The following is a 27,226-nucleotide window of genomic DNA, read 5'->3' on the forward strand; positions in this document are numbered from 1 at the left end:
TTTTAATATTACTGGCGTCGTTTTCCATTTAACATGCAAATTACTGTATATTAATATTACTACGTAATAACCGTGCAGTAATTCATAATACTTATAAAGTAACATTTTATAAACGTTAAATAAAATATTGAAAAATTTTGAATAATTTATGAAATTATTTTGTTTGAAAAAAAAAGAAAAATTCTCATGCAAAAAACTAATGTTTGAAAAATTACTTCAGTGCATTTATTATTCGTTGCTTTTCACCATATCTGAATAAAGAAGCTATTTAGAAAAAAAAAAAAAAAATTGCAGCATTAGCTTTTTCTTTGAATAAGGACTGCAGTATAGAATATTATAAATCCTTTAAAATTCTTAACACCACAGATCTTTCTCATTGAGCTTCGTCAAATTCGTTCCCTTCAGTTCAGGTGGTTCAGCGCAGTATCCTAGTATACTTCCACGAAGTCTCCTAGTTATTATCCAAGTCATTCTGCAATCGCATCTGAGATCATTGCCTAGAAATGAGATACATTTTCAGTTAGTATGCAAAGTTTGCTATTTTAACAGCTATTTAACAATCCCCATACTAACTTTAACAGCTAAGCTTTAATTCGATATGATATCATAATTCCACAATTTCTCGAAATAAGTGCGCATACACTTGTCCATAACAATTTTTATGTAACTTTTATTTTCGCAACTATTAGTCATAGAAATGTTCTTTCCTTACAAAAATATTTTATACGAAGCAATTATTCATGGTTTATCATTTTTAAATTTTAAAAATCAGTTTTGTAAAAATTACGGAATCTAAGAGTTTTATATGGTTTTAATTTCCTAGAAGTACATTTAATAAACTGTATTGCTCATTATAAAAAGCAGATAACTCCCGTACGACAAAAAGTTGCCCGATCTATTAAAAAGATTTATAAAGTCTGCGATTTTTATAGATTTTATAGCGCTAGAACACAAACGTAGTTTTCTTTAAAAGTCAGTTAAAAAAATTAGAATAGATCAAACTTCACTTTTTGTTTCTTATTTAATGCTATGCATACGGTAAGATAACCTGAAAAGCGATACAATAAAATAATAAACATACACTAAATTGTCAAAATTGAGCTGGTAAAGTATTAAAAATGTAATGTATCATTAAATGCAATTATTGTAAACAAATTATTATAAAAACACACGAAATATAATATAATGAACTGACAAAAAGGAATTGACAATCATAAGTATGCAGAAAACGTAAAACTGATAAGTATGTATCCAAATAAAGCTCATTTTCTTTCAGACTTATCTTACATTTTTTTTTTTTTTTTTTTTTTTTACTTTTGACTGATTATAAATATTGATGTAAACAAGTCACAAGGTCATGATTGTAAACATGATCTATAAACAAGAAATAAATTGCTTCTAGCCACTATGATTTATCTTTACATGTAAATAGCAATGTACTGGTAGATATACTGTAATTTCTGCAAATCAGTTATGAAACATACTTAACAGCACATAATGAATCATCAAAATTGAGTTGATAAAGTATCAGCACGACTATACAACAGTTAAATGTAAGTTTTGTAAACAATTTTATACTTCTTATTATACTTATTCTGATAATCAAGACTGATGTAAATAGATCATGTTTGCAAAAATTATTTGTAACGTGGGAGCATATTTAATAGTATTTCTTTATAATTTACTGATGTGTATGATTGCTTAATTTGTAATTGTGTGACATTTGGTACCCTGAACGCCTTTTCCCCCAAATAATTTATAAGTTTACAAATGTTAAAAAGGTTAAATGGTTTAAATGGTTGAGAATTGTTAAAAAGGTTTAAATGGTAGAGAAAAAATGTCGCGTAAAGAATTTGGCTGACATGGTGCATATGCATAATAATGAGTGCCTACATTTTAGGTTTACTTAAAATTTGTTTTCTTAAGTATATTGCATATTATTTGATTTTTTCCCGTTATATGTGAAAAATTCTAAATTCAGTAACTTTACTCATTCAGCAGTCAAACAACATAAATCAGCATTAATTTACAAAATTTTCACAGGACTAGTTTCGATGGTTTTACCGAACCACCATCCTCAGCTGCAAAACCGCAAATGTTCAAGATAGAAAATAATGATTAGATAAGATAAGAAAGCCTGGACAAGAATAAGCAAGTGGCGCCATCTGTTGGTGAAACCAAAACTAAAACATAATTTCTTTAAAGGCCGAAGGCAAATTTGGATTGGAATTAGGATCGTTAACTAGAACAGAAAGATTTTTATGAATGCAAAATGCCTCTAGAAAATCCAGTTCTCCAATGGAAGATGTTTTTTGAATAATTTTGGCAGCAGAAAAATTGAAAGTGTGATTTTCGGACCAACAATGTTGAGCAACAGAAGACTTCTGTGTTTCCTTTTTTCTAACATATGCCTCATGTTCCTTGACGCGACATTTTAAGGCTCTCTTAGTTTGGCCAATGTAAATTAAAACACACTGGCAAGGGATCCTATAAATACCCCAGGAATTCATATCCGGAATGGGGTCCTTGAGTATGGAACTCTGAATTTTATTGATGGGAGAATAAACAACCCGTAAGTTAAATTTTTGCAAAATATGTGCAACTTTATAGCTAATTGACGGAAAGAAGGGAATGACAACAGAATTTTTATAATCTCCTAAAACAAGAGTGTGCCTTTTAGTGTGTTGAGATGAGAATTTTTTAACTGCTTGATTAATAATGTTGGGTGAAAAGCCCGTGTCAATAGCTATTGCTTTTAAATAATTTAGTTCTTCATCAAGGGCTAGTTTGGAGGAGCAAACTTGAAGAGCACGGAAAACATAGGCATGAAATGAAGCGAACTTTTGTTTAGTCGGATGACATGATTTAAAGTGTGGTGGAAGGCAAACCGATGAAGGTTTACGGTAAACCGTAGTACTGAAGTTGGATGTGTTACGTGTGACTAGAATGTCTAGAAACGGAAGAGATTTGCAAGTCTCAAGTTCAAAAGTGAACTGAATAGCAGGATCAATAGAATTCATTGTTGAAAGAACTTTATTTAAATCACCTTTATTACCTTCAAACAGGGTAAAAGTATCGTCTAAGTAGCGGAACCATGCCGGGAAGTTTAAAGTTTTAAACAATTTTGATTCATAATAATGCATGTAGATATCAGCCAGGATGGGACTGAGGGGGCTTCGCATGGCTAATCCCTCAGTTTGCTTGTAATATTTATTTTGGAAAACAAAATGTGTTTGTTTCAAACAGAGTTGAGTGAGAGAAATTAGCTCATCAATCTCGATGCAAGAGAAATGAAATTCGCGAAGTCTGGTTTCTAGACATCTTAATGCACCCTCTACCGGGACATTGGTGAATAATGATTTTACATCAAAAGAAACCATGAGTAAATTACTAAAAGAAATGTTTTTAACCTTTTTTACAAACTCTATTGAATTTTTTATGGTGTAAATGTTATTGTCTAAGAGAGTGGAAAATCTAGAAACCAAATATTTAGCTAATGGATACGAGGCAGTACCTAAATTTGATACAATAGGGCGGAAAGGAATACCACTTTTATGAATTTTGGGAAGAGCATATAATCTCGCACAGTTCGCAACAGGTGGGATAAGCGAATGTTTTAAGTTACTTGAAATGATTTCCGAAGATTTGATCACAGTTTTTATTTTTGACAAGTCGGAAGGTGAAGGATCTTTAGGGATTGGATTATATGGTCCTTCGTTTAAGAGTTTAGTGACACCATCGATGTAAGTGTTCTTATCCATGACGACTATCTGGCCACCTTTGTCGGCCTTTGAAATGATAATATCCGGGTTAGAATGAATTTCGCGCATTGTAGCTCTTTCTCTCGGAGTTAGATTTGGTTTCAAAGGTTTCTTATTGAATTTCACATTATGAGCGATAAGATGCCTAATCATTTCTTTCTGTGAATCTGAAACTTTACTGAACTTGAAAGCTTTTTCGATAGGAGCCAAAAGCTTTGGAATCGAGGATTTACAGATTTGTGAGAAGTTAAAATTATATTTTAGAATTCTCTCTTGTTCTTCTGAAAGCCTAACATTAGAAATATTAACTATTGGCTTGATGTTTACAATGGGAAGATTTTTTGAACTACTTGAACTGGAAGACTGTAAAAGAAGTTTTTCGAATTTAACTGCAAGGGTGTTTTTATGACGGTTAACTGCATTCTCCGTTCTAGACCAAGACTTTTGTTCAAGGACAGTGAATTTTGGATATGATTTAGCGAGTTCCAAATGAAGCTTATAGAGTTCATGTTCAATTTTTGACAATTTCTGACGTGTATCCCTTATGACGGACTGAAGTAAGACAAGCTTGCAATTTAACAGAATTCTTGAAACGCGACTCGAAGGTTTTTGATTAGATTTGATTTTAATAAAATTGGGGATCAATTTTTTACATTTATATTTAAGTAAAAAGTCATGATGATTCAGTAATTTTTGCCGTTTCAGGCGTAATTTAGTGAAACGATTAACGGATGAAGGCATGATAAACAATGCAGAAATTCAAACTAAATTAACTAAGCAATAATAAAGCACACACAAAACAGCAGAAAAATCAGTAAATTTAGTTTATATTACATTCATCACGTATTTCATCAATTCGAATCAGATTATAATTGGATTTAGTGAGAACATAACAGGATTAGTAATAATTATGATTCTAAATGAGATCTATTCGTAGAAATCAATACTAAAAATAAGAACCATATATATTAATTCCTGATACTTAGTTACAATTTTTACATAAATTTTATTAAATTTACACGAATTCGTCCTTGTGTTTGAGTAGGACACGAATAATAACTCCTAAGAAATGTGTTTTTAGCATAAATGCAATCACAGAATATGTTTCTACTTTGTAAAAATCTTTAAAGCCATACTAACAGCATTCTGATGTTATACTGAATATGTCTATTCATTCTTGCTCATCAAGTAAAATAAAATTCGGATTTAGCTCTTTGAAATGTAAAATGTAGCGGCCGAATAGCTAAAGTTGCGGAGAGTTCTCTTTGTAGTTCGATTCCAGGCTGAAGACTACACTGACTTATTAGTGTTTTTGTTGTCCTCATTCCTTGTCTATCACAAATACAAACCAATTTTCCCAAGAAAGACTTTATTATGCTAATCTAGAGTTTCAGTTAATTTATGTAGTTTAAATTCTAAAAGAAAGTTAGGATAACATGTTTTATGAGTAGGTTATCGAAATTTTATATTCAATTTATGTTGCGTCAAGAGTGTCTCCTACCATATCTTTGAGCAGTTCAGATATCGCGAAGAAAATTCTAAATCTATACTGAAGATTAGAGAAATGTAGAATGATATGTGTCCTAGAATTCTTTTGGTTTTATCCATAAATAATATTTTTACTGAATAATATTGCAATAAATAATATCAAGCGTACTATTTCTTGCAAAAGTAGTTATGAATTAGCTATTGTGGACAAAGTAAAAATTGGTCTTATGAAATTTATGGAATAGATTTACGTAGATTACACCGGCACATACACAAGAACACCCGCGCGTACCAAAAGCCTAAAGTTAATGTTGTGTTTTAATGCTCCCTAGACTAAAATAGCGTTTTAATGCTTAAGTCTTATAGCGCATATAACGATCGCAAAATGAAATGCTCCATAATGACGTTCTATCCTTCTAATGTGATATAATTTATCATATTTTCAGAAACAGTGCGCATTTTGAAAAAATAAAAATACTCATGAAGGGCTTGGAACGGAATACAAGCTCAAAAAATAAATAAATAAATAAATAAATACAGGATTCATCGCATACACTGTTCATGTTGTATGATACCCAGGCCTGCTGATTTATCAGGTCATCGTTCAAAAAGATTTATTTTACTCTGAAAGCATGATAATCAAAAAACGTTCTGAGTGAATGATAATTACCATCTGTTTATACGGATTATTTGTTTTCAGAAGCAAAAAGCGGAAGAATTGGAGGGTATGAAATTTTGTCTTGATAATTAACAGAAAATATTTTCCTATAAAATGCGTGAAACATTAAATTTCTGTCCAATGATCTATCTGTTTGAGTTCCACGTGCAAAGCTCGAGATCCCAGCTGAAACGTCTCGAACCAGATAGTATTTTTCTGTAGAAGCAGGAAGTCTGAAGCTAGCTGTAGCACTGTTTCAGAACTATAATACCTTGAACATCGACACAGAAACCTGTCATTGGTCGAACTTCCGATTCCAGATATACTTTAGAAATCATGTAATCTCTTTGATCATGATTGAAATATTATATGTACAGCTTTGCGATGAACATTAAATTCGCTTTTTATATCGGTTTATTTACAAGCCTCGTGCATTCGCACAGTCCAAGCACGCATCACACTCACGAATCCTTTATACTTTATTTTTTTAATATAGCAGTCTTATATTTATCCCAGAGAAAACCTATCCCAAGCTTCACTGGCCACGCGCCCATGTGGCCACAGTGGGCAATGAAGCAACCGACCAACTGGCAAGAGATAGTGCAAATAGGCAACTTGCCCCAATCATCTCTCTGCCAATTTCATTATCATATCTTAAATGAAGACTGGAACAGAACTTTATGTCTCTGTGGAAAACTTACTGGACACAAGAGCTAACAGGCAGGAGGGCATTTAATTTCCTCCCGGTGCCTTCAAAGAAATTAACCACTAACCTCAAAGAAATTAACTACTAATGACAATTTCCTGACGATGCATTGTCCTTTTGCAGCCTATCTCTTTCGCTTCGGATTGCACCACACAGACTCATGCATATGCGGCTCAATAGGTACCATCGATCACTGTATGTTCGAGTGGTAAATCACCAAAGACCTACATTTCCGGCCGTACACCGCTGAAAATGCCCAAGTATGGCTGAAATAACTCCAAAAAGATTAAGCTACTACGAAACAAACTTAAAACTCTCATAGACTACCTGGCAATGAACTGCGAAAATCTAAAAGCAATCAAAACAAAAATTATTCAGCACAGTCAAAGTCTTGACAGAGTCTCTTTAATAACCATGGGTCACAAATACCTACCTTAGGAAGTAATTTCATAAATTCAGCTTCGAGTTTATTTAAGTCGAGTTTATTCGAGTTTAGTTAAATTTTAATATTCTATAGAGAATTTTGGCTAGGCTTAGCGATAAAAGAATGCTCCACCAATTGAATACATATGCTGATAGTCACATAACAAGCGGTACTGCAACTCAGCTGGTGGTAAGTAAGTGAGTATGCGATACTCAAATTTTGGTACCTTACGCTGTTTTCCGACAGTTGGATTTCTGTTGCTTTAACAACTTAGTACTTTTGCAATTATGTCAAACCGCTTTTGTGCAGTGTGGCTTACACACATGTGATACTGATATCTCATTTTCAAACCGTGCGTTTTTGATTACCATGTTTAATTTAGCTTATTTTTTTGTGTATTTTATCTTGCGTTTTGATTCATAGATACCCCTAAGAGTCGCAGAAAGGACATTATCCCCCCCCATTCGAATTTAACTTGATGCGACATATGTCCTTTGAATATTGTAAATTACATTTTCCAAACACTCCTTTAGACACTTTGACATGAACATTTTATTAGTATTATTTTAAATGTAATTATTAGGTATTAGATACGTTTAAATAATATTTAAATACTTCATTTTTATGTGTTTGAAACGGAGGATTCATATAATTGCAGTAGTAACTATAAAAATTCTGAAACAACTATTAAACAAAATTTCCCTCATTCCCTAACAAGTTTTTTATTTTCTCAATATCCGTTCAGATGATTGGCATTGCTATTATGGGTGTTCTCTGGTTGTTCGAGAAGTTTTAGAAGATGAAATTACAAATACGTTAGTATAGGAAACTTATCGTTACATTGAATAATCATATCAGTTAATCTATTTACACGAAGAAAATACTTGAAGCTCAAGAAATCAAACAAAATTCGTGTGTTTTTGACATTGGTCTGTTACCAGACAATTCGAAAAAACCCAGCAAGTAACCTTGCTTTAAAATATATATCAAACTGAGTTGAAATATTAACTAGAGTCTATAAATTTCAAGATGCGTAGTATATATGAAATTTCAATCTATGTAAAATCAGTTTATAACTTATTCTAGCAACTTTCTGAGCATACGTATAAACTCTTAATAGCGTTTGAGAAAAAAATCCGTCTTTAAAGTGATAGTAGTAATTTTTATATTTTTCTTCATCTGCTTTATTTTGCGCCAAAAAGTGATTTTTTGCACATATTTTTTCTGAAATTTCAATTTACTTCTGATTTCTAAAATAAAAAATCTGATGTGTACACAACATGACTTCCTTGCACGGAATATTAACTTATACGCATTTTTCTTGCATTTCATTTAAACTTATTGGATTGAATTAAATCTACTTCGTAGACAGTGCATAAACCACAAAAGTATAAATGCACTCTTTAAAATTCACTATATTTGTTTACCATAGCGACACTCTGGGCTAGGTTCATTTAACAGAGTTACATTTCATTCATCTTAGAACTTAGATACTTTAATATACCGACTAATTGCAGAATGCAACTTTGCCGGTTCTTGAATTAACCCTTCAATGCATGGTGATGCATATATGAATCATACCAATTTTTACTGAATTTAGCATTAAAAAATATAGAGAGCAGACAGTTTACTGGGTTAATTTTTATCTTAATAAACCCATATCAATGTTTCGGTCTTCTTTTCCTTAGTAGATGGCAGTATAAAAGTGCACTCTTTATTTCATTAGTGCCAAGAACACAGAATTCGTTTCTGGTTTTTCTGTGGTCAAGCTAGCTTTCTATTTATAAATTTGATATTAGAGGCTTAAATATTTTACTGTATATAGCTGAAGGTATGTACTTTTCATTTTTGTGCTACGATTCAACCACAGAATTGTTCTAAAATAAAATATTTCGATTTTTCTGTTTGATTCATATATGCATCACTATGCATTTTTGATTAGGCTTTACTCTAGAGTGCAGTTTGATGCATATACGAATCAGGTTAAAATTTAGAGTGGAATTTTAATTATAAGACATCAATATACATTTTATTTCAAGCTTTTTTTATATAAGTAATACCTACTTGATATGTTCATGAATTGTTGTTATTTAGAGTTATAAAATATTAATTTTATGTCTCTAATTATGTAGCATGTATATTTTTTGTTTATATTGAAATTTCCTTTGATTTTGCTCATTTAGTGGGTAATTATTTTCAAATCATTTTTTATGTGGACTCGATGAACTTGCTAAGTTTGAGGTATACCTCAAACTTATGAAACTCAGCCCTAAACTCAGCCCAAAAAAACTACCTCACAATCGCTTAGCAAATGAGGCGGAATTGAGCGCCAGTGGAAATGTTGTGATTAGACTTTGTAGAGAGATTCCTCGAGATCAAAATTTTAAATTGTATTTCAACAACTTTTATACTTCAATTGACATAATGAAGAGTTTAGCTAATGAGGGCATTTTTTGTTTGGGAACTTTGCGAAGAAACAGAATTCCTGGTTGCAAGCTCTGTGCAAATGAGCGACTGAAGAAAGAGTCAAGGGGAACAAGCTTTGAATACGTTGCAGACTGTGGTGGAACTGAAATATGTAATTTAGTGAAGAAAGGCAATACGGATGTGCTCCTGTTGTCTATATTTGCTGGGAAACACCCCATTGAGCATATATCTAGATTCGATAGGAAGAAAAAAGAAACAGTTTCTGTGGACTGCCCAAATGTTGTGAAACGATAGAACAAACATATGGGGCGACGTAGATTTGCTGAATAGCCATATAGGAAGAAAGAAAATAACTCTGAGTTCAAGAAAGTAATCCGTGAGACATTTTTATCACTTCTTAAATCCTGTGGTCATAAATGCGTGGCTGCTGTACAAATGTATGTCTCTACAGAATGGAGATAATCCCAAGGATTTTCTAAACCTGGCCGCCTTTCGGGTTGAGGTATCCGTTGAACTGTGCAAAATCGGTGTAAGTTCAGTTCCTAAGCATGGAAGACCTGAAGTTCTTTTACAAAATGATTACAACGTGAAAAGATAGAGGGGCCCTGCATCAAACATTTCCCCAACATGCGTCAAACAGGATAAAGTTCAACATGTTCTCAAATGAAACGAAAATCGCACTCGTTGTAAAGTGCCAAATTGCAAATTTCAAACATTTGTTGGATATGAATTTTATTTAGTCTAAATATGAATAGAAATTGTTTCAAAATTTTCCATACAACATAAATTTCACAATAAGTGTAAATGTATGAAGTATTTGATATGTCATTTTTAATTAAATTTTCATCACAATATTAATTTTTATAAAGTCTGAACATGCTTATAAAAATGCATGGAATTAAGTTCCAATAAAATTTTAATTAAAGTCATTATCTTCTAAAAACAATAAATAATTAAGTATTTTATGCCAATATTTATTAATTATATTACTGTATATGATTTTTTCATGTGGTTTACATTTTAGTGCTAAGTGCATAACGATGCATGTATGCATCAAACCTAAAAATTCAAAAAATAACCAATAAATGTATTAAATATTTTTTAAATATTTCCCATATTTATTTAAGCCATGATCATGAAGAAAAAATATATTTGGTAAAAATATAAAAAATCATGCATTGAAGGGTTAAAGACCGAAGGCACATAACGTATAAAATTCCGGACGTAGAAAAATATCTGAAGAGAAATCGGAGGAATCTGGAGAAGGAGAGGCCACAAACCAAACAGGGCGGAGCAAAGCAAGACATCCTGAAAAGTCACTGTAATGTGATGCCATTTGTCTCGAGTCTAAATTTAACTGTTCAGTCATCTTACATAAGGAGATGGAAAATTAAACATCCATGCCGTCTAATATGCATCTGATAACTCAGAATGCACAAAATTTATATCATCTGAAGAATTATCTAATCGTTCCCACATGTCCAATTAAAATACTACAATAAATCTAAAACGATGTATAAAAGAAGTTAAGCAAACAAAAGAAAAGAAACGGTTTTTCACAGACGATTCAGTATTTCTCATTCAATTAATTCAGTTCTCACTTCGCGACAAGTCAAAAATACATTAAAACTCAAAATATCTATATTAAAAACTACGAAGTAAATCTTAAACACTTATTTTCTCGAAAAAATTCCAGAAAGGATTAAGCATGATTTAATTCGGAATAATAAAAGAAGGCGTTATTGGGAAGCTTACTTTCTCTAGATTGGCAACAAAACTACTATTCTGCTGTTTTAAATGTAAACAAATATGTCTGCCATGTTATTTAAAACTTAAGGCTTAGCTGCACTTAAATAGCTTTTAAATTGTTGTTAATTGTACAAATATTGCTTCCAGATTTATGAAAGGCATAAAAACCTTAACCGGAAGATACGAAAAACATAATTCAATCATTTTTAAAGCAAAAAATGCACAATTTACAAACATAAAAGAGTAAAGAAACTGAGATCACTGTACCGAGTAACAGAGTGGATGTATATATATAAATATATTTATATACGTTTGGTGCGGCCGATTGCAACCAAAATACGAGGTGCACATCTCATGTTATAGCAGTCCTATATACAAAATTTCAATGTTCTGAGGCTACTCGTTTTTGAGTTATGCGAGATACGTACGTACAGATGCCGCGAAAAATTCTCTTCAGAATTCATTTTAAATCAGTTTTATAATTTTTTGGGGGAAAGAATCCTTTATTCTGTCCTTACGTACAGACTTCACGCAGAAACATCATTAAATTGTGTTCGATAGCGGTCAAATTGGATACTTTCGTTTAAATATGATACCTGAAATTTTTCGCGATTACAATAATTCCTTTTTACTTCGTGCAAGGAAGCAAAAATCGAGTAATTGTTGGTGCAGTTTTTTTTTTTTTTTTTTTTTTTTTTTTTTGATGGAGTTTATTAAGCTGAGAAGTGGTTAACAGATTTAGAAATTTCTTTAGCGCCTCGAAATTTGGCGGTACATTTTGTACCATATGTGCAAATATTACAATTGAATTTCAAACACTAAATATGATATCGTACTTCTTGCTCTGTTAGCCGCTGTAAACTTAATTCAAGGATACCACAATCCATACCTTATCCCATGTCAGATTTATTATTTACTCGTACACAGTTAATTTCAACTACGGTTAAATCGAAAATACTGATTGTACTTACCACCAACTTCCAAATACCTTAGATTATCCCAGATTGGTGAAAATGTTTTCTCGTCTAAAGTCAAAATATGATTCTCACCTATGAGAAGAGTAGTAAGTTTGGGCATGTTCTCAAATATGTCACGTGGTAGAGTTTGAATTTGATTTTTCCTGCAATAAAATAGTAAATTTATATACAAATAAATATAAAACAAAATTTTGAATTTGAAATATCATATAAACAATAACATATTATTCTGACATCATAAAGAAGTTCACTGTTCTAAGCGTTCCTACTCTCTTAAAATCAAAATCAAATCCTGTCTATCTTTTCTTCATTTTAGCATATTTGGTGGATTTTTATCATGAATTTCACATACGAGGGCTATCCAGAAAGTAGATTACGTTTTGGAATAAAAAAATAAACAAAGTATAGGAAACAAATTTTATTATATACAGATGAAAGCCACACTCAAATACTACTTTTCTACATAGTCACCATACAAATTAAGGCATTTATCGTAGCGATGTACGAGCTTGGAAATTCCTTCGTCGAAAAATTCGGCCGCCTGCGCCTTCAACCACTTCGTTACCTCTTCTTGCAGCTGTGCGTCGTCATCAAAACGCTGCATAGCCAGCCACTTCTTCATTGCTGGGAATAGGTGGAAGTCGCTCGGTGCCAGGTCGGGACTGTACGGCGGATGAGGAAACAACTCCCACTTAAAAGATTCAAGAACTTTACGAGTGACATTTGCCGTGTGGGGCCGGGCGTTGTCGTGAATCAACAAGATCTTAGAGCTCAACATTCCTCTGCGCTTGTTTTGAATTGCTCTTCTGAGTTTTTGGAGAGTTTGGCAATACCTTTGAGAGTTTATTGTAGTGCCTCTTTCCAGGAAGTCCACCAAAATTACACCTTTTCTGTCCCAAAAAACAGTCTCCATCATCTTCCTTGCCGACATTGTTTGCATGCATTTCTTGGGTTTTTGGGGAGAACTTGTGTGCCCCCACTGCATTGATTGCAATTTCGTTTCACAGTTCACATGTTTCACCCATGTTTCGTCACCAGTAACGATGCGATCGAGTAAAGAGTCACCATCCTTGTGGTAAGCGTCCAAAAAGTTCAACGCTGCAGCCATTCGCTGATTTTTGTGGTCCTCTGTCAAGATTTTTGGAATCCATCTTGCACAAAACTTGTGGTAACCAAGCTTTTCGCTGATGATTTCGTGCAACAAACTTCGCGAAATTTGTGGAAAACTCAAAGAAAGTTCCGTTATTGTGAAATTTTGATTTTCACGGACTTTAACATCGACTTTTTCGAGAAGTTCGGCGGTCACTATGCTGGGTCTCCCACTTCGATCTTCGTCGTGAACATTGGTTCGGCCATTTTGAAATCTTATGACCCACTGACGCACTCCACCTTCAGTGATAATGTTGTCCCCATACACTTCACGAAGCTGCCGATAGATTTCTATCGGTTTACAGTTTTTTGCAGTCAGAAACCTTATTACTGAGCGCACCTCGCAGCTCGCGGGATTTTCAATTAACGCAGACATTTCAAACCGTCACAGTATCTGAACGGAGCACAGCACGAACCTCTCACTAGCACGGCTAGATGCAGACTGAGCTGCGCAACGCTCTGACCCCAAGATGGCCGCGCTAGCCCCGCCCCTAGCGGACACAGACGGAAACGTAATCTACTTCCTGGATGGCCCTCGTACTTCGTGATTAAAGCGAATTTTTGCTGTGGTTAGTCAAAAATATTTTTTACAATTTATCACTAATGTTGCAGTCAAAAACAGTAATATTAATGATAAAATTAACTTAAATGCAATCAAAAAAATTTTCATTGGAAAAACTTCTGAATAATTCCGAAATATTCGGTAATACAGTCAAAAGTCGTTAATTCGGACACCCATAATCCGGAATGATCTATAATCCGGACCTCAAAGCTGTAAACTTCCTGCGCATGTGTCGCGTTGACGCATGCGCATAGGCGTTTATGCGTGCACCTAAGACATTTACGGCTGCGCATATGCGTGTGCGCACGCGCATAATATGTTTACGCATGCGCGTTTAATGTATAACGGACGGTATAAGCTAAAATTATCTAATTATCTATTTCAGTTAATGTTGCAGATTGCGTTGTACCTTAATCTTCGAACTGGATCAGGCTTATTATTTTTTGCAGACTGTTAGAGCAATTTTATAAAAGTAAGCTTGAACTTTCGATTATGTCAAATAGAATATCCGATGCTGGAGCTCCCAAAGGATCTACAAAGCCAAAGTATGTTTCAATGTCCATCAAACAAAAAGTGGAATTGCTGCAAAAAATGGATAAAGGCATGAAGAAAGTGACAGAGAGGTTAGTGAAAACGAAAAAATTTCGATTGACAAGTTAGTCAGTATTCTCGGCACAGCAATTACAGGACTTCGTAACTGAACAAGAAATTATGTCTGTTTATACAGAATTAAAGAGAAAGTATTAGCACGTGAAATAAAGCAACTTAAACAACTTACATTGAAAGAAATGTTTAATAAAGTAAACAAATAAATATTAAGCTTTTTTTTTGTAAATTTTGATACCCTTTAGATCATAATTGTTCTTTATTTCACAAATTACGGTTTCATATTTTTAATTTTAGAATTTCTGCATGCCATCTTACGAGATTTAAACTGATGATCTATAATCCGGAAAAATCGATAATCCGGAATGGCCGAAGTCCCGACGAGTCCGGATTAACGACTTTTGACTGTATTATATATTCTAAATATTAATCTAACTAAATGCAGCATCAAAAGAAAGAATCTCTGTATACATATTACTATCAAGAATGGATGAAAATAAGCCTAGAAAAATTTCAGCAATTTAATAGCTTGATTTTCAGTTCAAGAATAGCTCGTTAAATACTGGAAATAACGTTAGATTCTCCAAAAACGTAGCAACCATATGCACTCTCATATAATGGCTTTCACAAGTTATGTTACTGAAAAAACAAATTATGTACAATGATAAAAATGTGAAATTTCATGTAAGCTGACTAGCAGATAAGTTTATGTTGATCCTTTCCTTTATGATTCATTTCATCACGTACTATTTCATTATGCTCAGTCCAGATTTTTCTGCGGAACTTATGTTAAGCGTCGTATATTAACAGAAGACGAATTGTGGGAGCGGCATGTTTGGTAGTTAGAGACTTAGTTCTTGCCGCCATTGCTGTTTGCGTATAAAAAGGTAGTTACTGATTAGAACGGAAGTGAATCGCACGGTTGGTAAGTACTAAATATTAGTTATTATTATGAGTTATTATTATTATTATTATGAGCTTTAGATATCTGACCAGTTAGTATTGTAGCCTTGCGTAGGTTCACTGGAAGTATAACCCAGCTACACAGAAAACTGATGCCTCAAGAAGACTTTCACCTTGTGTTGTATTATTTAGTGTTAAATTCACCAGAGATGAGGAAATATTTCCGTGTATAAGCCGAGAACCTTTTGAACTTTTCTTAAGCTAAATTATGGAAGTCGGCGTATATACATATCAGCTAATCTCCCAGAAAAAGGTAAGTACTTTTCCGTTAGCTAGAAGCAAGCGACGATTACCAAATATCGCAATTTTTTTTTGGTTTATTCTTTTTAAGTTTATGAAAAAAATTGTTAATGAAGTGAAATATTCATTCTATGAAAATGAGTTGTTTCATTTCCGAAATTTTTTTATAATGTGGCGCGTCGTCGCCAACACGAAAAATCTGATATATTATCAAAATTTGCACCCTGCTTTCTCCGTTCTCGAACTTCTTCATTTACGCAGAAATACCGAGCAGCCATATTGTTGTCATAATTTTCGTCAAACAGGATCACCTGTAATTTGAAATTTGCAGTATGAGTATTTCTCTTTCTAATCATCGTTCTGACAAAACATAAAATGGCACAGAGTAGCATAAATACCACAGATCGTATGCAAGGCAAGAAATGAATGGAAAAAAATAAAAAACCTGCTTGTTTCAGATAGGGTTACCAGAGTTAAAACTGTGATCTTTGGCTTCGCTTCTGGAGTTTTACTTTATAGCTATTTGATTGGAAAATAATCCTCAAATTTTACCCTCTTGGTAACATTTCCTTCCTCATGGCTGTTATATTGATATTGAGTTAAAGTTATACAGTAAAACGTGGAAACATCTAACATCGATTAAGTTTCGAATTCTAGAGTATTCCCAACAGACAAATGTTACTCAAATACAAATAAATACATTACGAAGCGTCAAGCAAATAATCCAATTGTAAGGTTAAAGGAAATGAATCCTTCCTAAGATTATTTGCTATAAAAAAGAAAGAAAATTATATTTACTCCTTCCTGGTTCCGGATACTGCCACAATAAAGTTAACAACCATTTTCACATGTGATTATTTTATTTTTCTAGTAGCTACTGAAATATTCTGGATTAAATAAAAGAATTTAACAAGGTAAACACATTACAGAAGTTCATTATCTCCGATGGACACTCGTGATTGCATTCAACAATCTTTAACCGTCCATACCATACATTCTATGACGAATATTGTTCATATAGACGTCTTCTATCGCCCCCTAAACCCCCTATTGTTTAGCCCACTTGTTCAAATTCACCATGCATAATTCTGAACCTAACTAAAAAAATTAAAAGCTGAAGAAACAAGAACAGAATAAAAAAATACTTAAGTTAACGAAACATAAAATCATTAAAATTATTTTTCATACTATAAATACTTCCTCATACTGTCCTTTGGGTATTCTAAATGATTTTAGCTAAAATATAACTTCTTCACTTCATAAAAATCATTTGTTTCTTGCAATAATTCACAGATATTTTTAACTTTGTTTCTACCTTTTACTGACTAGTTTCTTAAAAGAAATGGAAACAGAAATACTCATTTTGCGCTTTACAGAATTATGAGAGTAAATATTAACAAAACGTTTCGAACTAATATTCATCGGGAATGTTTCTCTGATACAAAATTTATCTGCTGCGGGAAATTTCGGAGCTGAGTTAAAAAAAAAAAAACGAACTTTGCACATTTATTTATAATAGAAAATAGTCAAAACTTACCCCAAATGAACGTAACGAAGATGAGAGGCTGGACTTGGAAACATCTGTCTTTTTATCTCCAAAATATGATTTTTGCTCAGAGTCAAATAATTTAAATTTTGAAATTTCTCAAATGCATGCTCATAAATCCACGAAATTTTGTTATTTGATAAATCAATTAGTTCAACAAAGCAAACATTTTCAATATCTTTATCAATCGACAGAAGACCTACATGATTGACAGTTAGGTGACTTACTTTCGTAAGGTGCTTGAAAATAGACCAGTCCCATTCCCCCATAAATGTGCTGTTTACAATACCTATTGATTTTAATGTTTACAATACCTATTGATCTTTTCTAAGCCTGCGAAGGCTACTTCTGTATCACTTAGTGAGAACATAACGCTTCCTTTCACAACCAGTCCATTAATTAAAGTACCTTCGAACGTTGAATGTGGAATGAAGTTCATTACTGAATCATGGATTCTAAAATAACGTATTTCCCGCCTGTTTTTGCAAGCTGTTGATGCAATCTGCAAGTCTTGGTCGTTACTCAAGCCGATGCAAATAACATCTCCTGTGAGAGTGGAGTCATTTATTTTGCACGTACATGGATACAAAGATTCTTCCGGTGGACAACAATATATAACTGTAATGGTGAAAATCAGAACTGTAATTAAATACATGACGATTCTGCCTTCAAACTCAAATGAATTATAAATATCACTGATATCATCTACGAGTATTATCTAACCTCATTTCATTGAAAAGGAAAATAGAGCACACCTGGCAGGATTTCAGGGAAAGGGGTTATCTCTATTCTTTGATTACGTATCGTCAAACATATATCATGGTATGGAAGTAAATATATTATTAAAATTCTAAAGACTGAAGCACTTGTTCATGTAAAGTTGAAGCAAACTTCAATACAGTTTCAATCTACTGTTCTTCTACTTTTCTTCATGGCAGCAAAAAAGAGTAATTCAAGAGTAGCTCCTAATGCATCTTACGTTTGAACCAAATTACATCTATTTGAGCCCAAATTTTTGTAATTAATATTAGCACAGAAAATGCAATGTTTTTCAAGTTTTTCTCATGTATTCCGTGAAATTTTGATGTATATATTTCACAGCAAATATCACTTTCAACTCACAGAATAATATTAGGTATAATAATAATATACTGTAGTAATAAGTTGAATAATAACCAGAATTAACTTTTGGGATCTCAAGGAAAAGCTCAGCCCTCTAAAATACATAAAAGCAGGTCATTGGCACAATGAATTTTAAATAAGATGGCTTCTTATCGGAATTTATTTCCCATCAGAAACAATATTCTTATGGTTCTTATTGCTTTCTAATTCTGCTTGTGGTTTAAATGAATTTTTCGGATCAGATTTTCGATCCGCATTCGAATCCAGGGTTTTATCGACTGGAAAAGGGCACCTTACTGTTCAGTAGATAAAGTTGGTTGGTAATTTTTGGTATTGTCTGTCTCAGTGGTAATCGGCAGTATGATGGGCATTACAATTTTATATATACATAGAAGCGTAACCTTTTATGGATTAAAACCATTGAATACTGGTAACTCGCCTCGGGTTCAATTCTTAATGGCTAAATCTATAAGCTTCATGAAGGTTTCGCGATCTTCTTAATATGCAATTAAACATGAGCCAGTTTCCATCAAAAACTTTTGAAAGGATGTGTCCTTATTCTTAGGCTGATAATCATTGCATGCTTATTAATTTAAGTGAATTAAATAAGAATCTTAGATCTGAGATTGGTATCTGTTTTTCCAAAATGTCTTCTATTATAGCCTCTGTTCTACTTTTCTACTCTCCATACAGCAGATTACTTTCGTTATCAAATATGATCATCAGTTTATTGCAGAAAACTTGATTGCGATTATATCGATACAGTTTTGCTAAATTTTTTATTGTGTTCCTCTTCAGTTTTTGGAATTGCCCACATTTCTGTTTTATTTAAATATCTTTAAGAAACTACTGATACTATATTTCGTAAAACTCCTTGCATCCTTTAATGTTATCTTGCATCCTTAGCCTCATCAACTCATTACAGTATGGTTTTCAACCGAGATTGTCCACTTTACAAGCTCTGGAAGAAATACGACGTAACATCGAGTACAACAGGGCACAACAGCTTCACATAGCCTTTCTCTCAATCGATCTCAAAAGCGTCTTCGACAGGCTTTGGTGGAACATCAAACAAGAGCTCAACAGCTAAATGTCCAACAAATCCTTATCATACATTCGCCAGTTACCGTACTTATTATTGCCAACAACAAAGGTAGGGGTTTGATCATTGCCCACAACCAAGATAACCACAAAAGTGCAGCAACGAGGCCACCCCAGGGTTCATGTGCGGGCCCTATATTTTGGAACATTACTTTTAATTCTATTTTAATTGCCAACTGGCCAGATTACGTACACCTTATCGCATATGCAAACGACGTGGCATTTCTTGGAAAAGGGCACACTCGAGGTGAACTCGAGCAAAGGAGCTCCAAAATTTACAATCAATTTATATCTTTATGTCTTAACCTCAAACTGCAGATTTCTAAGGAGACGCCGACGGCCCTGGTAATCCCTAAGCCGCGTACTATGCATCAAGCTATCCATCAAGCTTGAGGCGAACACGGAAATCACACGGAAGCTATGCATCAAGCTTGAGGTAAAGAGCATGAAGATCGTCCCAGAATTAAAATTCCAGGATCTTATATGGGATGAAAGACTGACATAGATATCTCACCTGCATTACTTAAGAACTAAACCTGAAGCCGTAGCACAGAAGGTTTTTCAAATTACAAGGCGTGACATGGGCACAAAACCACCACATTCGCCAAATTATCTACACCACTGTTATTGCGAATATCATCCTTTACTCAGCTGCCGCCTGGGATCAGCCAATCAGGGCCCGAAATCAAAAACAACTGCTTACAATCAACGTTCGTTTGTTCTAAACCTCTACAAGGCACACAGGGCAACAGCCACCAACGCCGCCATTGTCCTAGCAGGACTGATTCCCCTCCATATTCGAGCAGATCAGGAGGTTGTCTACACTAGGAACATTCAGCTAAGACGGGATTCAGCCCACAGTATGAAAGCCCTATTAACCCCATGCTCACGCTCAAGCCTTTAACCCAGGGCTTGAGGGCTTGAGCACATATGTTGAGATCAACAGAAAACGGCACCATCAACACTTACAATGAGCATACCTTACCATATTTGCAGATGGTTCCAAGAACTCCGATGGAGTAGGCAGCGGCTTTGTACTTTTTGATGACGCACATACAATTCACACTTGAAAGGGTTATGTACAACCATGGAATATCGTTTTCCAGACAGAAGCACTAGCCAAAAAACGGCTTTTTAATACGCTCTGGCTTTGCCCTGTCATTTCATTGCTATTTACTCAGACAGCATGTTCATCGTTCTGGCAGTCTTAAATCATAACCTTGAAACTCGTATTTTAAGTCTACAGACTATAGTTGGGGAATAGGCTGCTGCACAATTTCTTGTAATTCAGCCATTAGGCGGCAATCTCACCTATGACTGCTTTAAGTTATTTCTAAGAACCCCAGGACATAAAGAGAACAAAACATAGTTCATGTTACAGCTTCCGACAGAACAGGCGATATAAGAGCGGTTCTGATTCGGTTACATTCAAATAATATATCAAACGTAACTGAACTTTAGTAAAATAGTTTTTCATTCTTATTATATAAGCGAATTCATGACACTTTTTTTGCAAGAAATAAAATTTGTGCAAACAAGCAAAAGCTACATTTTGTTCTTGAAACACGCTGCGTATGATAAATATATTTTTTCTAATAAATCTTAACCTTCTGTAGGATCTTTTGGAGCTTTTATCTTCCTAATCTTTTGGGTTTATTTGACATGGTCATCTTTGCTCACCCACATTTCTATGGAGCGACATACGTCCATCTCCATCATGTTATCATTTCAAAAACCTCTTACCACAGTCCCAGATCAGCTCTGATAATCCTTCGAGCATTTCAATGGAGGGATGGTACTTCGACTACATGTTGTTGTTGTATTGGTAATGTTACTGTGTCTGTTGGTGGCCATCTTTCGAAAAAACATGTGATGCACGAAGTGAATATTATACTTCGCAGTGAATTCAAGTTGGAAATTTCTTGTATGAGTCGATTCCAGATGAAGTAGCCACCATTGAATGGAGATGCCATTATTATGTGTAATGGTTCTAGACCTATATTTGCTTAATAAATAGATTCACCACTGTCTTAAGTCCTTTTTAATCTCTCTCTCCATATTGCTTATATCATATTTCATCATGGTCAAACACCTTTAACTAAGTGCGCGGATAATTTGCATATACATAAGATATGCTCACAAAAAATGCAGTAAAATAATAGGTTATCTCATAAATAAGTATTTAGGGAGATATAGATGTGTTAATAAATATCCGAATTTTTCTGTTAGGAAACGTATGAGCTTAATTATATCTATTTATGAAAATTAGAATCAGTTTAATTCTTTGAGTTAATAATTTATTTTATTAATATTTTTATATGATTTTCGGCCGGAAAACCAGTGCTTCAAGACTTTTTCATTTATTAAATTTAATCGGGAAAATTCGTAATCTGTGTTAAGGAATCAGGAAAAGCAGGTGAGGCAAGATTTCTGCTGCGTCATTCCGTTTTCAAGCAGAAAGTTCTAGAGAAATTTTGTTCTGTCTTAGATTACTGGGGGAGCGGATAGTGTACGTGAGAAAGGTCAAGGTTTAATAGATGTTTTCGAGAGAGGGCAACTGGTCTTGGTGAAAGAAGTGTCCACTTTGGCTATTGGTTCTGACTGGCTGCGATTGCTGTTTTAGATAGGCTGTTTTGTGCGGTTTAACAGAAAAGTGGAAATTTAGTCTTTAAGGGGGGTGTGAGATTCTGGATTTTTTGGTAGCTTGTTTTTGTGTGATCGTGCTTAAGAATTTCGAGTGCTGGTCACTTTTTGCTTAGTCACCTTCAGTGCTGTTGCTTGTTCCTCGGCTGTTAAGGGGGAATAGCTGCAATTATGTTCCCCAACCGAGCGTTCCACTGGAAGTTCGGGGAACCGGACTTGTTTAACAATCTTCGGAAATAATAGTTCTTGAACTGTGATAAGAAAGAATCTTAAAAACTTTTGCCTTTGCCGTCTTCGAGGTAGTTGCTTGTTCCTTGGCTGTTAAGAGGAAATAGCTGCAATTATGCTTCCCGACCTAGCGCTTTCTTAGGAAATTCGTGGAACCGGATTTGTTTTAGCAAATCCTTGAAAGTAATGCTTCTTGAACTATGACAAGAAAGAATCTTAAAAGGCTTTCTACATTTAGTTACGCGTTCGAAGAAAAGTCGGGTCAGAGCCTTTCGTCGTTGTTATGGCGTACTTCATTAATGAACTGCCTATTTAGATTTTCTCGCTATGAGTAGCAAGGTGCGGACTCGAGGCTGGAAACATGGATTTACGTCTTCATGTTACTGAAAAGTAAAGCTTGCATTAAGAACACGGGAACTTCTTCATTTCTTGATGGAGAGGCCTTTTACTTTGTCGAGTGCTGCTTATCGAAAACGGTTCGTCCTTTCCTGAATATGGACTTCTGCCATGTGCTCGGGAAAGCTAGGCTTCGTGCTGGGTATTGTTAATTCCAAATCATCGGGAACGCGAGTGTGGAACGATCTTGAAAAATTGTTTTTAATGGACTTCCAGACTTCCCTTAAGGAAAATAATTTGGTTTGATGTAGAAAATATCTTTTTTTTTTTTTTTTTTTTTTTTTTTTTTTTCCCTCCATTTTTAGTCTTGAAGTGAGTTCAAAAAATCTCCAGTTTCGGTCTTGGACAGCGCTATTGAGCAAGTAAAATGTTCTCTTTGCTCTATTCATGCTTAGGATTTAAAGGCGTTTTTCTTGGTTCTTCATAATTGAGCAAAAATCAGTTAAGAGTTTAGTTTAATAATCTAGAAAAATTTTAAATAGGTATATAGTCAGCATAAATTGCTCCTCGCTTATCACTTCCTGTTTATATTATTTTAAAGAAGAAATGTATGTATTAACTAAGAATTTAGACATGGCTAAAAATTTCTTAATATAATAAATCATATCTTTCTCTTAATTTTAAGTTGTATTTCAAAGTAAATGTCTTAATAAATCTTACTGTTATCCATGAAGAACTAAATAATTAAACTATGAACTAAAGAAACTTGTGGGGTACCTCTGCCTTTACAAATAATCGAAATTGTTTTACATATGTGTAATTTTTTGTTTATTGTTTCGGTTTATTAAATTTATAAGCTGGAGGGCCAAACAGTGATTAAGGTAATTAATTAATGAGGAAATGAAATATCAAAATAATAATTAAGGGTTATATATAGATCCTCCTTATGTTTGAATTAATGAAGGAAAAATGTAATTTTTCTTACTTTCTTAATCTGAAATAAATTGATATTTAATAGAAAACGGTGATTTATGTGCTATTAGTTTTAATTCATCAGGATCATTTCACGAGCACGGTCTCGGAAAGATACTAATCACAACGCAACTTGTAATTCTTGCAATTACGATCACAAAAATGTTAACTTTGATCGAACTTGAATTATTAAGGGTTAAATTAGAAACAAGCTTCTTTTTGGTTGGATAATTTCTTAACCCGTCAGTACCGTGGCGGTACTATACTTCCGTACAGAAATGACTTCGTGAATTCTAAGTATAAATGATATGTGTCAAAATAAAGAATCAACAAAAATGGGATTGTCAGAAAGCAGGTATCACTTGCATTTACAGAGGACAGAGCCTAGAGAGATTACAGAGCCTGATTTTTTCTATACTCTCAATGCACTTTGACACAATCTTTGATAAACGTGAGAATTGGTTTCTGATAATAATTGTGAAAATTGATTAGGCAATAGACAATTAAGTTTATTTCGCTTGGAAGTTTTCGCAATATTTTTTTGAAACACTACAGTATCTAATCATTATCAGGACAAATTACTTATCCTGCTCTTGAAGAATTCTAGTTTCACAATAAGTCGGCATTCACTATTTTAGCATAATATTCTTGAATGGTATTTAATATGCGTCTTTTAGGGTTGTTCTGCTTGATATTCTGACAGGAAGTTCAGTTAGTCTAATATTTCTTATTGTTATGGGGTTTGTCTTATATGAAACATAAACAGTTATGAAAACAAATGTCTTATATACACACAAATTCTGACTTTCTTAAAGATAATTTCAGTTTCGTTAAGAAACGCTAATCACTTGCAATTTCACAAACAGTCAAATTTTGCATATTTGTTTTTTCTTAATAATTTACGAATACTCAAACTGAGACTGATCAAATTTACAGAAAGAAGTACATAGTATATATTAGGTAATAATGTACGGCAAGGTCCGTTTAAAAAGGTATTCTTCAGCGTTCCATACTTCATTAATTTCGATTATTATTCGAGTTAAACTGTTTTCAAAAATAATTTATTTCAGCGCCAAAATCCCTTCTTTGGGTTAAATGCACCGTTATTTTTTTGTATTCCTTTTTGCAACTAGATACTTTTGACGTAGTGTTATGCTTCGTTATACGAAAACTGTAGTGAAAGTTTGAATAAATTACATATTCAAGAAACAAGTATTTGCTCATTATTTTATGACATCCTAAAGGCTAAGTATACTGTGTGAAATATATTCATTAAGATTGATGTTTGAACAAGTTTAATAGACAGCCGCCTAATTTAAGAGCATGCTAAAAACGTTATATAGAATTTGTCCCTTTGCTGAAAGTTATAATTTCATCTATATTTTAACCCTATGACTACAAATTAAAACAAATACCCCGTTTTCTATCCACGTGAACAAAATATGTCATAAATAAGATAAAGTTATCATTTGGGATTTTTTGACAAAGGGGTTTCAAGCCAAAAACTGGAACACATATGTCCCAGCCGTAATTAATGGTGGGATACATATGTCGCACAGATCGACTTACTATAAGCACACCTATTATTCTGGAAAACTTTATTATATAAAATAGATTTAAGTCGTATGGTACAGGGTAAAAAGCATTCTGTTCATAACCCAACATTACACATTGGGCAACTCATATTTGTTCTTTTCCCTATGTTCATTTATGTGCAACGAGTTCAATGGTGTCTTGATTTTCCGACTGTTGGAGGATGATCCCCAACATTCAGGAGATTCTAAGTACTTTTTAACCCAGCAGTCGTTTTTAAACTTTTAGTGGCACATATATGTTCCTTTAGTAGTCAAAACGTTAAACCATGTTGAAAATTCATTGTTAAAGCTATAGACAGCAGTTATATTTGTAAGAATTAGGAAACAGCCTGACTCGAGAAACACTATAATATACCTTTTCCAATATGGAAGAAGTCGAATAAAAGTTGCGATATATGAAAAAAAAATGCCCACCAGCGGGCCGAACCGTAAAGTCGCTGGTAGTTCTTTCCGAAGCTAGAATCCCGGAGAATGAATTTGTTGAACGGGCGTTTTCGTGGGTTTTCCCATGTGTAACGTGTATACGAGTCAGTTTCCCTTAGAATGTCCTTCACGAAGGCATCCCTTTCTTTAGGAAGGTAGCTTTTGCGTGCTTTACCGTAGTCAACTGAACCAAACCAAAACAATAAGGGGAAAAAACTCGACATTTTCATAGAAATTTTCATATTCATTGCTAAAAGACATGTTATAAATAAATACGAATTTAGATGATTAACTAAAATTCTTGCATAATGCACTAGAAATAAACAATAAAATCATACAAGAACCATAAGTAGCTTGAGTAAGGCAATAAAGAGACAATTTGATTTTTAACTTAAAAAAGTAACTTTGTTTACTGGTGAACTCATGAAGAATATTTACTGCCTCTGTTTCCAACAGAAATGTTTCTTAAATTGTGAGTAACTTCCAATTCTATTAAAGAATAACATTGTTGATCAATATTTCTAAATTTTTAATGAAAGTAATTTTCTTTGATATTTGTTACTTGCATTGTTATTTACTGCGGCTTTTGCATTCGGAATAGGACAAAGCTGAGAAATATTAAATTATTTCCTTGAATTTTTTATATTTTTAATCAAGAAAACTTACTTTAGTTCTGAAACTGATTAAACAGCATATTAAAAAGTCAACATTCTGTTCCCTGTATGAACACATAAATAGACTTACCTCAGATTTATAAAACGAAGTATATATGCGTGATTTGGGAACATACTCCTCTTCAACTTCTTGATTTCATTTTCAGGAATGACAAAGTGAGTTAAGCTACTAAAATTTTCAAAAGCATGATCGCAAATCCATGAAATCTCATTTTTTGAAAAATCGACACTTCTAAGAAAACGAAGATAGTTAATGTCGTTTTCTATTGATTGAAGACCAACATCTCTGGCTTCTAAATGAGTCATTCTGGTGAGATCTTTTAACTTAGACCAATTCCATAATCCTATGGTAGATTTAACAATTGCCAAAGAATCCAAAGTATTTTCCAGTCCTACAAATGCTTCATCTGTGTCACTTAATGAAATCATGGTGGTTCCTTTCACTTCTATTGACTTGAATAAAGTGCCTTCGAAAGTTGAATGAGGAATGTAATTTAATACGGAATTAACAATCATGAAAGTATGCATATTCGGCATCTTCTTACAAGCTGCTGCTGCGTTTTGTAAATCATGTTCGTTGTCCAAATCGTCACAGACGATATCAACTGTAGATTCAGATTCATATGTCAAGCAGACGCAAGGATATAAAGATTCTTCTGGGGGACAGCAGGATACCAGAAACAGAACTCCACTTAAAATAAGAGAAATGAATTTCATACTTAGTTAGTCACCAAACAGTTTTACTTATTTGAGCGTCGTATCAATTCGGATATAATCTTATCTCAGTTCACTTTAGAATAAGAAATGAAAACATCTGTGGGAGAAATTTGAATAAATATATCTTTTTAATTTTTTCCCTTGCTTACTTATCTCTTA

General features: G+C 33.6%; 1 protein-coding gene across 1 annotated transcript; it reads right to left on the reverse strand.

Moving 5' to 3' along the window:
- Positions 1-197: 197 nt before the first annotated feature.
- LOC118186544 (uncharacterized) lies at positions 198-27,146 on the reverse strand. Its single transcript, XM_035356652.2, has 3 exons — positions 26,421-27,146; positions 12,185-12,333; positions 198-497 (listed from the first exon to the last, which is right to left on the reverse strand). The coding sequence occupies exons 1-3, from the start codon at positions 27,065-27,067 to the stop codon at positions 355-357; spliced, it is 939 nt and encodes a 312-aa protein (XP_035212543.1). The 5' UTR covers positions 27,068-27,146; the 3' UTR covers positions 198-354.
- Positions 27,147-27,226: the final 80 nt, after the last annotated feature.

The sequence above is a fragment of the Stegodyphus dumicola genome, chromosome 6 (assembly GCF_044657685.1).
Source record: "Stegodyphus dumicola isolate Sdum_Otavi_A_Nest chromosome 6, ASM4465768v1".
Classification (NCBI taxonomy): domain Eukaryota; kingdom Metazoa; phylum Arthropoda; class Arachnida; order Araneae; family Eresidae; genus Stegodyphus; species Stegodyphus dumicola.